Source organism: Scyliorhinus torazame, chromosome 2 (genome assembly GCF_047496885.1).
Source record: "Scyliorhinus torazame isolate Kashiwa2021f chromosome 2, sScyTor2.1, whole genome shotgun sequence".
NCBI lineage: Eukaryota > Metazoa > Chordata > Chondrichthyes > Carcharhiniformes > Scyliorhinidae > Scyliorhinus > Scyliorhinus torazame.
Genome location: NC_092708.1, coordinates 369,167,920 through 369,182,609, shown reverse-complemented (window position 1 = coordinate 369,182,609; position 14,690 = coordinate 369,167,920). Strand labels below are relative to the sequence as shown.

Below are 14,690 nucleotides of genomic sequence, written 5' to 3'. Positions count from 1 at the left end.
TCCTGAGTGTCAATCGTGGACCCAGCGAATCCGGCACCGTTTCTCATTGGACTCAGTTGTGTTCCACGTGGCGTTGGTGCTAGCCCTCAGCGGTCCAGGTGCAGCGCCAGTTGTTGTTGTAGAAGACCACGAATCCCACCCCGGTGTCAACATTCAGTCTCAGGAACGGAGAATCCGGTTGATGGTCTTATGAGCCAGTGTTCCATTCTGGGATCTTCACGTCTAGTTACAGCACTGACTGGGATCCTAACAAAATAATGTGAGGAGTTAACCTATATGAAGCTATAATGGGTTGAATCACCTACAGATTGATTCCTTCAGTCAGTTTCAAAACAGACGGGGTAAGGATCCCTACCTCTAAAGCAGCGAGGCGAGGCTGGCTCTGACACAATGGGCATCTTTCTGGGCTGTCAGGTAAAAAAGGGCACACATGTAAGAAGATTAAGAACCATGGTTTCTTTCGCCAGCTTGGTGCTATTAAGAATAAATTCACAACTAGTTAAGCAAAATAATAAAAGTTTTATTGGGCTTTACAGAAATCTACGAAAATCACACACAGAGGACTACCAACTTCCACATATATGATGCTGAAGGAAACAAAGGCATTTTAATATCACTTTGGGGATACACAACAATGATCTGTTCTGGTTTTGATGTATTGCAACGTGTATCAATTTCTTTGCATAAAAGCAAAAAAGCTGCCTATGTCAACAGCAAAGGATTTTGGTTCCCAAAACTGATACTGATCGTCTGTTATGACATTATGGATGTGGGATTTAACCCGTTCTTGCTAGTCAAAAAGTGTTATATCTGGGCCAATTGTTTTTTTAACCGTGCAACTGGAAAAATATTTCACATTGGCATTACAACATTCCAATTCCCGGCTTGGGTCATGCGGAGTCTGCACGTTCTCCCCGTGTCTGCGTGGGTTTCCTCCCACAAGGCCCGAAAGACATGCTTGTTAGGTGAATTGGACATTCTGCTTTCTCCCTCAGTGTACCCGAACTGGCGCGACTAGGGGCTTTTCACAGTAACTTCATTGCAGTGTTAATGTAAGCCTACTTGTGACACTAATAAAGATTATTATTATTCCATTGGTGAAATTATCAACATTAACTAACAGAGGATAACATTGCTTCTCTCTCAACTTATTTACACGTGAAGGAGGAATAAAGGTTTTTTGCTTTGGCAGCACAAGTACAATTGAGTTTCTCCAATTATTCACCAAGTTTATTCAGTGAGCAGTTGACATCTTTGGGGTCAGTAACTGGATTCCGCTGTAGCCGATCTTCACTGAGATGGGAGCAAAGTACTGCAGTTGGCCTTGGTAGCCCTGGGTTAGAGTAAGATAAATCAGCCAGTCTGCACTTTTCTGATCACTGTTCCACATCCCCTGCTGTGTGCGGACATCGGGGGGGGGGGGGGGGGGGGGGGGGGGGGGGAGGAGGAGAGAGAAGAGAGAGAGAGAACAAGTATCGGTCTCAACGAATCTCAAGGGCAGGTTCTGGTTTCTTCATGAACAATGGTAATTTTGCAAAGGTTCCATTTGCTACTGTAGACTGAGTGGTCACATGATGATACACCTACTTAAAGTTTTGTGTGACAGGAGTGTAGGAATTCTCCCCTGAGTGCAGGCCGAGTACAAGCTTCTAGAAATGCTCAAACTTGTGAATAAAGTACTGTTGTTCTAAGTCCTTGGTCGTCAGTTATTGGAATCCTCCACAACTGCCCTCCTTAGACTTCAGCTTATCCAAAAGTCTGCTGCCCATGTCCTAACTCACACCAAGTTGCATCTCTGTACTTGCTGGCATACATAACCCCCTCATTTAAATTTCATTCTTGTTTTTAAAATCCCCACATGGCCTCCCTCCCTGTGTCACCATCAGCCTCAGACTTCTGAAATCTCTGTACTCCTCCAATTCTGTTTTTTTTCTGCATCGCCACCAGCATCAAGGCTCGAAGCTCTGGAATTCCCTCACCAAACTTGATCATTCTTCCAGCTCTCGTCTACTTTAAAAAGCTCCTTCAGACCCAACATTTTGCCTGTGTTTTTGGACATCGGTTCTAATGCGTAAAGTGGATGGGTGTAAAATTATTTTTTATAACATCCTGCAAAATGCCTTTAAGTGCGAGGGGTTATATAAATGCAAGTTGTTGTTGAGGTAATGGACGACAACCGACACTTCAGGGGCCCAACCCGAATAAGAAAATGGGAGTGGCATGCCAGAATAAAATGACAGGAAAATAAAGATTTGTTATGTTTTCAATAAAAAGAATAATTGTGCCATTGTGTGGCCAGCAGGGGGTGGGGGTGGAGGTGGAGGTTGCATGAGCTGCCTGACAACATATAATCTATTTCAGTCACAAGACATTAGACAAATCTCCACATCCATACCGAGAGAAAAATAATCACCAAAACAATCAGTTTCCATAATACAATCAGATTTTTTTAAAATTGTGAACTTCAATTGCTAAATGACCATCCCAATAACATGGATCAGAACATGATGTGGTCGAGGTAGGGCTGAAATTATGATCATGGGAATTAGCCTGTACGACCTTAAGAAAAACAGTCCGTGTCGGCCACCGTAAAAGGGATACTACATACTTAATAGCTGTTTCTTGAATAAACTGGAAAAAAATTGAGCCTGTCATTTTTGGACATGGTCTAGAAATGTTCACACAGTCCCTGGAGGATTTAATTATTGCATCTTCTCAGTCAGTCCAATTCGATTGAACCAAAAAGGTCATTCAGCACAGTCCATTTCTGTTAGAGTAAAGAGTGACTGAACCTTGACACTCCATTTATCCTCCACTCTCTGCCATCAAGAGATAAAACAATATAAAGTGATGTACCTGACAAGAGAGCGAGCCTGGATTCCAGCTTATGAGAACGTAGTCAATGCTATCAGACTCAAGGTCACATAATTTTTCACCCTGCTTTCGAACTGCACTATCAAGATGTAATTTCATCAATATTCTTCCCAGTAAATTATCTGTCGACAGAACACTACATAACTGCTTTTTCCAAGTCTTCAATCTAGCTAAATGGTTCGTGCACAACACATGGCTAGACTTGTGACAGGAAAAAAAAAGAGAGGATTCAGTCAATGTGTCATTCACGCAATAATAAATGAGAATGCATGGCTGATAAGCATGCGTTCAATCAATAAAAAAAATTCTATTAAACTACCCTCAAATTATCAGAGCTATACAGGGCTAGTGGGTCCAGGAAGTGTTTTTTTACGAAGTCTGGACCTATGGCAACTTAACATTCAATAGCCCAGTTAAAAAACACAGGAGATAAACTACTGTGCTGCAGTGCCTGGCTTCTACCGGTAGAGAAAATAACAATCTACACTCGAGGCTACTGCCTAATGGCTGAATAGGTAAACCACGTTTATTATGAGATTCTGGCTGACATTAAGGTGATTGCATTGCACAATTCTGACCACTTTTGGGTTCAGAATTATAGCTTTTTAAAAATTACTTTAAAATAAATTTAAAGTACCCAATTCAGATTTTCTTCCAATTGAGGGGCAATTTAGCTTGGCCAATTGACCGACCATGCACATCTTTTGGGTTGTGGGGGTGAGACCCACGCAGACATGGGAGAATGTGCAAACTCCAGACGCACAGTGACCCAGGGCCAGGACGAACCCGGATCCTCAGTGCCGTGAGGCAGCAGTGCTAACCACTGCACCACCGTGCCACCCCTGGGTTCAGAATTACATCTGAGAGTGTTTCTTTTGCAACTTTGCATAACTCTTGTAGCAAATTAATTCCAATAAATAAGGAACAACAAAAAAAAACCTGATCAGGAATTCACCTAGCCATCACAAATAACAGACTGCGATCTTTCGATGAAAAGTACATTATTTTTGTCAAACAGGTTGCAACTGTAGTGATCTATTAAACACATTCGGCCATATTTTATCTTGGCCGGGCAGCTCGCTCGACTTGCCCTTACGGAAAGTTGCTGGAAGCGTGGAGTGCTCACATTACAATGATGGAAACAGAACATCTGGGTCCAGAACTAACTGTGGAAGAAACCGTACGTCTCCTTAAACAGATTGAAGAATTGTGAAATCAACAGCACAGAGACGGAGAAGGCACTGTAAGTTAGAACTGGTGAAATGGGTCTCCTTCTTCACGGACGGATGGACTTGCATTGCAGGCAGTTCAGAGAAGATTTACTTGCTTGATTCCTGAGATGATGGGGCTATCTTATCGGGAAATGTTGAGCAGGTTGGGTTGACACTCAATGGAGTTTAGAAGAATCAGAGGTGATCTTACTGAAGCATACAAGATTCTGAGGGGGCTTGACAGGATAGATGCTGAGAGACTGATAACCCATGTTAATCCTCATGGGGGAAATATAGAACTAGGAGTCACAGTTTCAAAATAAGGAGTCCCATTTAAGACTAATGAGGAGGTAATTCTTCTCTCAAAGGGTTGTTAATCTTTGGAATTATTTTCCCTGGTAAGCAGCAGAGCCTGGGTTATCGAATATATTCAAGGCTGAATTCGATAGATCTTTGATCTACAAGGGGACTCGAGGGTTATGAGGAAAGACAGGAAAGTGGAGTTAAGGCCACAATCAGATTCCATTCCAATTCTTTTTCTCCACCGAGTGGTGCATGGAGGCAGACTTTTGTCTGTCACCATAGCTAGTTATTCCTGGAATCTCTCCTGCTCTTTGTACAGCCATTGTCATGTTGGGAAGGATTTGCAGCTTGACACTCAACCAGTTTATAATAATAATAATCGTTATTGTCACAAGTAGGCTTACATTAACACTGCAATGAAGTTACTGTGAAAAGCCCCTAGTCGCCACATTCCGCCGCCTGTTCGGGTACACAGAGGGAGAATTACTTGCCGCTGATCACAAAATCCAGCCCAATGTCGAGCCCAGAAAGTGAGACGTCACAGAGCGAATAGCAGCAAGTCACATTTAACCGCGCATTCCCTTTCCTGAAGCTGCTGTCGCATTCGAAAACGCTACTCACCTCACCCGCGCACTTTGGGCAGAAAATTAGTCAAGTACTTTGCCACAAAGGTGAAAACAGTCGACCAAAAAATGTGGCTTAAAATTATTTAAGCTAATACTTCTTGTCCTGCCGGTACCGATCAACGCATCCTTCATTTTTTTTTTTGCAGTGTGGTGTCCAATTCATTTCAGCACTCAGGCCATTTAAACGTTTTTGTGCAGATGTTTAAGAAAGCTGTGCACAGTCTGCACGTGAACCTTCAGGATACTGCTCCAAGCATGGTGACATACAGAGATTCTCGAAGTTACAACTATTTGTCCTTACTGTGTGCTAAGTGGAGTGTGGACTTATTGCTCACCAGTTCCTCCATGGTCCTTAAGCACACATTAGAACCCTTGCTCGAGAATATAGTGGGGGGTGGGGGGCTTTGCAATATTCAATTGCATGTCACAGCAGTATGGAGTTTGCATGCTGTATTCACTTTTGCTGGACGCTTTGTAACCAAAGCCCCGAAAGGGATCTCTCTGGAAGTTGCCACCAGACAAGTACGGGCGGCACGGTAGCACAGTGGTTAGCACTGTTGCTTCACAACGCCGAGGATCTGGGTTTGATTCCCAGCTTAGGTTACTGTCTATGTGGAGTCTGCACGTTCTCACCGTGCCTGCGTGGGCTTCCTCCGGGCGCTCCGGTTTCCTCCCACAAGTCTCAAAAAACGCGCTTGTCGGCGAATTGGATATCCTGAATTCTCCCTCTGGAATGTGGCGACTAGGGGATTGTCACAGTAACTTCATTGCAGTTTTAATGCAAGGCTACTTGTGACACAAATAAAGATTATATTAGTAAAGATGCAGCTTTTTTTTTTACTTATTGCTTTGCTTTCAAGCCGTAAATGCATTGAAGGAGGCAACATAAACCACAGCAGTCTATGGTACAAAATTCTGTTCAAAGGAACTTGGGTAAAGGACAAGTAAAAATAAAATGAAATAAGTCTTTCCTTTTAAAGAAAAAAAATCACGGGGTGAAATTCATTTTGAGAGCCCACATAAAATGAGTGCTGGGGAAACTCGCCTTGTTTTACAATCAAGATCAGGGAAAATGGCTGATCACCCAGACCGTGATGACTTTCGCTACCCACTCGTGTCTTCCTCTTTTTATGTACATCGTGCTAAAATACAAACAATACATTCAACTAACCAGAAGGTTTTTTTTCAAAAAACCATAGCCTTTGCTGTTCTCTTGCAGTTACCTCTTAGGGATTTGCTGTTTTCACCAGCAGCTATATTTGACTTTTTAAATACCCGACATTGGTCTTCCACTTGACTTTGTCCCAAGCATAAAACAACAACAACCCACCATCTGTCATTGCTTGGTCCAACGGAGGTTTTCTTGGGCCAAATTTAATACTGTGTGGTCAGAACTGGCAGGGAGATTGCAATTTTCTTTAATTAGGGACTTGGGAACCTATTATTTGATCCCAATCTAGCAGATGGCAGGCTGCTATTCCATTCCCTGCTCTCTGCACAATCTGGTCAGTTAAGTTGGAAAACCGGATGCTCATATCAGACCACCTTTAACTCTGGCCAAATCACACTCGCATTTCTGGTGTTCATTAGGCGGAAGACCTACAGAGCACACACACGGTTCTGTTTTAGTTTTGCGCCTGTTGAGACATCCAGTTATGCCAGCAACACAGGCTCACAAGCAACTTCAGGAAACTGAATCATAATATCCCAGTGAGAGCAATCTTTCTTAATATCTTCATTAAATCAGCATTTTTTTTTCTTCCATAATCTGACGTGCATTCCTTAAAGCATCAGTGTTTCAGTGAAATGCCCAATCCACTCGGTCATTCCAACAGTCCCAATTCCTTTCAACCTAGCCTCTGTGAAAAGAGAAAGAAAACATCCTGCGTGACCAATCGAATATGCTGAATACATGAATGATGACACGGTAACTTTAATGTAAAGTGGATGGATCCATTCTGCAGCTTCAAATAATATCTTCATCCACCCTGTTCAGTGACACAATCAACAAACTTGTGGGTGACCATTTAGAATCGCACCCAAACCACTGCTGGTACCTGGCCTTGACACACACATCATGGGGGGGGGGGGGGGGGGGGGGGGGGGGCATCAGGCGGCCGTAGATGCAACTGTAGAAAGAAAATTTGCACCCGTGTTTAAAAATTGTTAATGACGTAGGATGAGAACAAAATAGTAAATGCAGTGGCACCAGTTACGGTGGGTAACATAGGAACAGGGAAGGTTATTCAGTCCCTGAAGCCTGTCCTGCCCCTAATATGCACACTGGGCTAAATCACTGGCTTTTAAAGCAGACCAAGGCAGGCCAGCAGCACAGTTAAATTCCCATACCAGCCTCCCCGAACAGGCGCCGGAATGTGGCGACGAGGGGCTTTTCACAGTAACTTTGTGGTAGTCGGTATTAGGGGGATTACGGTACCTAGGTTGGAGGTACCTGATACTGGAAGATCATTGGTGAAGCCTGCCTGCTGGTTCTGGCCAGTCAGGCGGAGTATAAGAGTCTGTGTTTCTCTCGCTGCTGCATTCTGTACCTGCGCTGCTGAGGAAAACATCTAGTTCAATGAAGCCTTCAATTGTCCTACAATCTCGCTTCGGGAGTTATTGATCATGCATCAGGTGTTTGTGTCTCTTCAGACTTTGTTTGTGATGTTTGACCTGCTTTGTCACAGGAAACACGTGTTGTGCACCTATTAAATATTTTCTCCTTCTTCAATCCTCTACCCAAAAATCGTCAAGCAGTCTGTTGAGTTTGCCACACCCCTCTTAAAATTCATAAACAAACGTGTGTAATAACAATCACCCAGTGATAGAATGTACTCCCGGTAGAATGTACTCCCGGTGTAATCGCTGGGGTACTAAGTTTAAGTCCCAGCAGCCTATTCGGTAACCGCCTAAATCTTTACAATCCATTGAATCCCGACAGTGCAGAGCGAGAACATTCAGTCCATTGAGCCCACCGACCCTCTTAAAGAGCACTCTACCCAGGCCACTCCATCCTATCCGCGTAACCTGTGCTCTGATCATGACCAATCCACCTAACCTACATATCTTTGGACTGTGGGAGGAAACCAGAGCACCTGGAGGAAACCCACACAGACATGAAGAGAACATGGAAACTCCACATAGACAGTCACCCAAGGTCGGAATCAAAACTGGGACCCTGGCTTGTTCACGAATAAAGTGCTCTGGAGCCAAGTTCCCCCTCAGCTGCCCCAATGCACCAATTTAAGGCCACAAAAGGTATGTGTGATTATTTTTCTGCTCTGCTAACCAATGCTTCATAAAATTGCGATACCATGCACGGTGGGATTCCTGCTGGTGCCTGATCCTGCTCGATGCATCTGGCCATGCCACATCAATGTTTAAAAGATCGAGCTTTGATTGACAGCTCCTGGACCACTTCAAACAGAGTTAGTTTCACAGCTGACTACTTCAAAGTCACTAAACGGTGAAGGGAGATGAATGGAAAGCACATATCTGTTTGAAGCGGTCCAAGAGTTGTCAATCAAAGCTTGAGGTTTATAAACATTTTGGTTAGTTTCACAGCTAACCACCTCAAAGTTACTCAACCTTTAAGGGGGATGAAAGGAACAATGCTGACAGCCGGGCGCGTGTGGAAGCTGTCAATCATAGCCTAGTAAAATCAATATCACAGAGTAATGAGTGAATGGCTTGCAGATCAAAGATCTGAAGGAGTTTAAACCCAGCTGACTGGTTTTCTCTTCCCAGGAATTGACAGGTCCTGCTTCCTGTGCCCGAGTCAACAGGTGTATTGCCTGCTCAGGTGAATTTTAAAGCAGTGATTCTTTATTCACTGCCTGTTTGGACTGCCTTCTAGCTTCCAGACAAGGGTCTCTCTTCTGGGGCCTCTTTGGGGGGGAGAAAGAGAAGGGTCTCTTTAATTAGGGGGTCTAGCATTGTGTGTGGGGAGGGGGGTTGACCCTCCGATGGACTTTGGGGACAACTCCTTTAAAGAGTTACCCCCATGGCTCACCCAGGAGGTCTACCACTTCAGGTACACGCTTATCAGGACCAGCACCAATTCTCACCCAGCCCAGAGAACCAGGAGGGCCCAGTTATAGGATGAAAATGGGTCTCAATGACCCATTTGCATCCTCCCGCTGGTGCGGGACAGGAACCTCAATCCCGACCGCAGCGGGAGATCACTTTTACATCTGGCTAGAAATAGCGAGACAACCAAGTTATGACACTTAAAATAAAATATTTTATTCAATATATTGTGGAGCTCAGAATGGAACAATATAGTTCAGGCAAAATTAACTAAGCACACTGTGATAATCACAACTCATTTGCATTTCAAGTGCTGATGCATTTATCCACACATTTTGTGAAAGATTGTCCCTTTCCCATGCTATATGAATTAGCAGCACATCTGGAAGCAGGAAGAGAAAGGGAAGCAACAGAATGATCTTGGCAAAATGTGTCAAACTCATGTGATAAATATCAGATTCATGGTTCATGCTAATATTTTAGTGGCAATGTTTAGTTCTGGGAAAGTTATGGTCGGCAGATAACGCAACTAAAATGCTGGGCTCGAGAGATTGTAGCAACATCGAGGTTACACTTGCTTGTTTAATAGAATCAGAGTAGAAGAGATAGAATCATGAAACAGAGGAGGTTACTTAGCTGGAGAATGGGAGACTTGGGGTGGGATTCTCCAGTCGGCCGATGGCGAGATCGGGAAACACGATTGGACGGCCAAATCGCGATGGGGCTGGTTTCGCACCAAATCACAATTCTCCATCGCCTCGTCAGCAGTGTCAATGCGGTCTGGAACGCACAGAGAGTAAATGCAGTCCGCATAACGTTAGCAGGTTTGACCCGGTATTCTTCAGGGATCCGCGCCCTCGTGATTCTCTGCCACCGATGGGCTGAATTCACGATGGCGCAGTTCACTTGTGCTTTTAAAAATCGTGTAACCGGCGTAGTGGCCGATAATGGAGAAGAGGTAGGTCACGGAGAGGCACGATTGAGGGCGGCCAGGCTGGGCTGGGGTTCCCTGCCGGGGCTGGGGTGGGGGTTAACCAGGGGACAGGCTGTGGGGCTTAGGTGAACCCCCCTCCTGTGGGGCTTGGGTGAACCTCACCTCCCCCACGGGACTGTGGCAGTGTCCAGACATGGACTGCCATTGCCGCGGCCTGCAAGGCAGCCATTTTGTTGTGCACCCCACTGACCACCCATATTGGCCCCTGGTTCTGCAGAGTGACACCAGTCGTGTAGGTGCCTCATCCCCCTACCACACCCTACACCATACCTCCCACCACAAAACTGGCTGCTACCCGCCGGCAAGGCATCAGACAGCCCACCCACGGCAATGTCCACTGAGCCCATACGGGGGTGCTGGACGGGGGCCACAGAGTAGATCCTTTTTTCAAAACGTATGTATTTTAAAAAAAATTTAGAGTACCCAATTCATTTTTTCCAATTAAGGGGCAATTTAGCATGGCCAATCCACCTATCTTGCACATCTTTGGGCTGTGGGGGCGAAACCCACGGGCAAACACAGGGAGAATGTGCAAACTCCACACGGACAGTGACCCAGAGCCGGAATCAAACCTGGGACCTCAGTGCCGTGAGGCAGCTGGGCTAACTCACTGCGCTGCTCTGACAGAGTGGATCCCTGGTAACGCATCAGCTGACAGTACCCCTGGCAGCAAGAACGGGCGTCAGGGCCGGAGTTCCCATGTTGCCGGGCACAGACGGGGCCATGTGGGGGCAGCGTTCGCGGTGTCAACCAGGATCAATGTATAGCCAGTTAGATCTGGTTGGGCACGGGGGTACGCACCATGCTAACATGTCGACCTTTCACCCCTGCAGACAACAGATATTGGAATTCAACCAGCAATGGTGGCCTTTCACCGAGTTGCAGTAGCCCTGGGGGACTTCCTACGACTATACGAGCTGGCGTTGCTCGAGGAGGAAGCTGCAGCAGTGGAGCCTTCCCCAGAGGAACAGGAGGCCGCCACCCAGGATGGAGTGCCAGCTGCCCAACAGGCCCAGGAGGTGCCGCATGAGGCCTTGCATGAACTGACAGCACCTGCCGAACTAGGCATGCTGCCGAAGACTCCAACTTGTGCGACACATCTGCCAGTTCATGGCGCACCTGGCACCGTGGAGGAATGAGGGGGTGGGTGGGGGAAGAGGACATCTGTTCCCGGTGTTTGTCAAGGTGATGATCGCTCTGAACCTTTACGCCACGGGCTCCTTCCAAGCGCCGAGTGGAAACCTGTCCGGAATCTCTGAGCTTGGTACACAGTGCATCCACGCCATAACAGAGGCCCTGTATGCAAAGTCGGCAGAATACATCCATTTCAATGTGGACCAAGTCCACCAGGAGGCCTGGGTAGCCCCTGTTAGAGTACAAGATAGATATTTAGATAGTTACTGACCTTGGATAGTAAAATGCATTTTGTTTGTTTAAAGATTAGAAACTAAATGGCTTTATTCTCCTGATGGGTGCCTGGGATTTCAAACTTTGTCTACTTCAAACAAAAGGTTACAGGTGCCAAACCGGATCAGAGCACAACTCAAACTTGCTCTACTCTCAAACCCCTCTTGCATCAATATAGTAACACCACCTGGTAAGGGTGTGTGTGTGGGAGGGCGGGGGGGGGGGGGGGGTGATGGTGGTGGTTGGTGAGGGGAGCAGTGAAAGATATCTTGTGTGCTATTCAAAGCAAAATTGCAAACAGTCTTTGGAGAGACGTTTTAAATTTCATTGAAACTAAATGCACAAAGGAAATCTTCCTCCCCGGATAGAGTCTTCCAAACAAAACAGATTGCAGTAGATACGATGCTTCAGTGGCTAGCTGCAGTTATTCAAATTTGAGCCAAGGAGCAAATATCAAATAGGGAAAAGAACCAACAACAATTCTGAACGTGCCACTGTTAGAACGAACCTGATCAAAATTAGAATGTTTCGGTCAATCACAAAGTTTTAAAGTGCAGATAAAGAGATCCGCTCTCGTTAACAAGAGTATTGCTTCTGCAACAATAAATGTCATTTCAGATTTTCATGCCTGTGCACAGAGATTAGAAACTGTACAAAATGTGTGTGCGCATGAACAAAATACCAATAAGAGTAACATTCGATTGCCAAGTCTTGGGCAGCGCACAGAATTTCCTACAGGAGCGAACTAGAGATTAACCCCATATCCTTGTCTTCATTTAGCAGGAGTACCACACTAACCTTACTTTCTTCTCTTGGGAGTTCAATCCATTTTAGTGCAATCTAGCTACTAATGGTCAGGGTAGAGGAGAGAGACAATAACAAGCATCTCAAGGTTAGCAATGGCCATACCGTTGAACAGTCAGAGCAAATTGGATGCCATCACAATCAAGGAATCTCCAGGCTTGCAGCAGTGCTGCTTTTAAGAGTTTAGTGATTTCAGAAACAACTTTTTTGTTGTTGGTTAGCGCTTTGACAATATTGGCTTATAAACCGCATGCATAAAATTCCTAGTTTGGAGACTGCTAATTGGAACTTGATAAAAGCCTGAAGCTGCGAGTGTTTTAGGCTCAAATTGTTTTCGAAGACACATCAACTTAAATTATTTAAGCTTTCTGAGGTAAGAGACTGTGATAGTAAAGGTGTTGCCATCCAAACCAGGATTGGCCATCTGTTGGACAGGACCTCACATGGTCCTGATGGCCAGTGTGCGCGCGCTTAAAACATGCCAGGTGCGACTAGGTGGAAACACTGGTCTCACTGCCAACGGGAGGGTCAGCGGAAGATCTAATGATTTTGTTTTCGGTAAATGGCTAGGGCAATCGCGGCCAGGTGGACAACGATAACAATTATCACCCTCCTGACAACCAGAGCAGCGTGGGAACACCCATTGGGCAGCATGGTTAGCAGTTGCTTCACAGCTCCAGGGTCCAAGTTCGATTATCGGCTTGGGTCACTGCGCAGTCTGCACATCCTCCCAGTGTGTGCGTGGGTTTCCTCCGGGTGCTCGGGTTTCCTCCCACAGTCCAAAGATGTGCAGGTTAGGTGGATTGGCTATGCTAAATTGCCCCTTAGTGTCCAAAAGGATTATGGTGGGGTTACTGGGTTGCGGGGATAGGGTGGCGGCATGGGCTCAAGTAGGGTGCTCTTTCCAAGGCTCGATGGGCCAAACTGTAAATTCTATCTATTAACAGCACATTCCTGCAACTTGGGTAATATGTGCAGCTACCTAAAGGTGGGAAAGAAGAATGGGCAAAGGAACCCAACATGTATTTCAAATCAGGTCACCTCAAGTTCACATGCAACCATGCAGTTTCTAGTACCCATGGAACCGGATTCATGCAAGACAAAAGTCATCAAAAGAGCCATCCTGAATCAAGCCAACAGGACATTACGCTTGAGACACTTTGGGTACAACACGACAACAGGCACTGGCAACTGCGAGGTATGGTATTTCTTACCCCAGGTTTGAAGGAGAACATAGGCAGGAACTGTGCACTGACGTTATTAATTGATTAGGATGTGTCAACATGAAATATGATGTATTTGTCGACATGCAGCTGTCGGAAGTCAAAGCAGTGTACCACCACTGTGCTGCCTCCCGATCATTCCATGATTCGGATAGGGAATGCAAAGGTATTATTCCATGACACCACCTTGGTCACACGAGAGGTTGTGTAAAACCCAAGTAGAATAATCCCAGTACTGGAGGCCAATCGTAACAATTCAGGATCAGTTGCTTTAGCGGAGTGCAAATTGCACCAGTCAATCGGGGATCAAAGGAAGTTGGTAGACTGGGTTTGTCAATCTGGAATCCGAGAAAAAGGGAACAACTGGTGACTCAGTCGACTCGCAGCTGAAAGGCTGTTACACAGACTCGTATAATGCCGTCAGGTACCAGGAAAGATACATATCCGTTTGGGGAGGGGGTGGGGGAAGAAATGTGGGAGGGCATAAGGTGGAATCATATAAATGGGAGACAATGACGCATTGCTCATGACCGTGGATGAGTCTTGTACAAAATTATGCAGGGTGAAAATGTAACACCTTCAGATTGATAAGGGGGCAACTCCATAGTGACGGTCACAGAGGAGCCTTATAGAAAGGCCTTCAAGACAGTCCAAGCATTGTTCGACCCATAGTACCTCCTGATGGATGAGGGTATGTACCTTTACAGAGGATTGGGCTGAGGGAATAGCAATTAGTCTGCAGGATTGATTTGCTAACCATAACAGACTTCTGTCTAGTGGGAAGAACTCTGACAGGTATAGTTTTCAGCCCCTGCTGGAATGCAAGTTAGAGTAGGGCAACATGCTAGGAATGGTAGTTTGAACAGCAGTGAGAAAAGCAATGGCTAAAACCTATGTATATCAGAGTCGGCAAGCTACCAAGGGAAAGGTGCAGGTGGACCTAGCCAAAAGAATAGCCAAATACCGGGCATTCCACAAATGATCGTGTGGTGGCCGGCTGTACGCAGTACAATTGGTGGGAAATAGACAGAATGGGTGCCACTGTCAATTCAGCGGTCTTCGTAAAAATCATGTATTTTAAGTAACTACTCGAATAGATAAAATTGACTGTGTCAAATCTGGGGTACACCCCAATATCAGCTGCATCAAATAACATTTCCAGAAAGGGGGAACAAAGAACAATACAGCACAGGAACAGACCCTTCGGCCCTCCTGCGCT

The 14,690-nt window shown here is 45.6% G+C and overlaps 1 protein-coding gene across 1 annotated transcript in view; it reads right to left on the bottom strand.

The window, feature by feature from the left end:
- Positions 1-1,202: 1,202 nt before the first annotated feature.
- Positions 1,203-14,690, bottom strand: part of vrk1 (VRK serine/threonine kinase 1) — a 105,229-nt gene continuing 91,741 nt past the window's right edge. Inside the window, exon 13 of the mRNA XM_072492920.1 lies at positions 1,203-1,396. Within this exon, the coding sequence (XP_072349021.1) occupies positions 1,377-1,396 (20 nt within the window). The 3' untranslated portion in view covers positions 1,203-1,376. The remainder of the gene's footprint in view (positions 1,397-14,690) is intronic.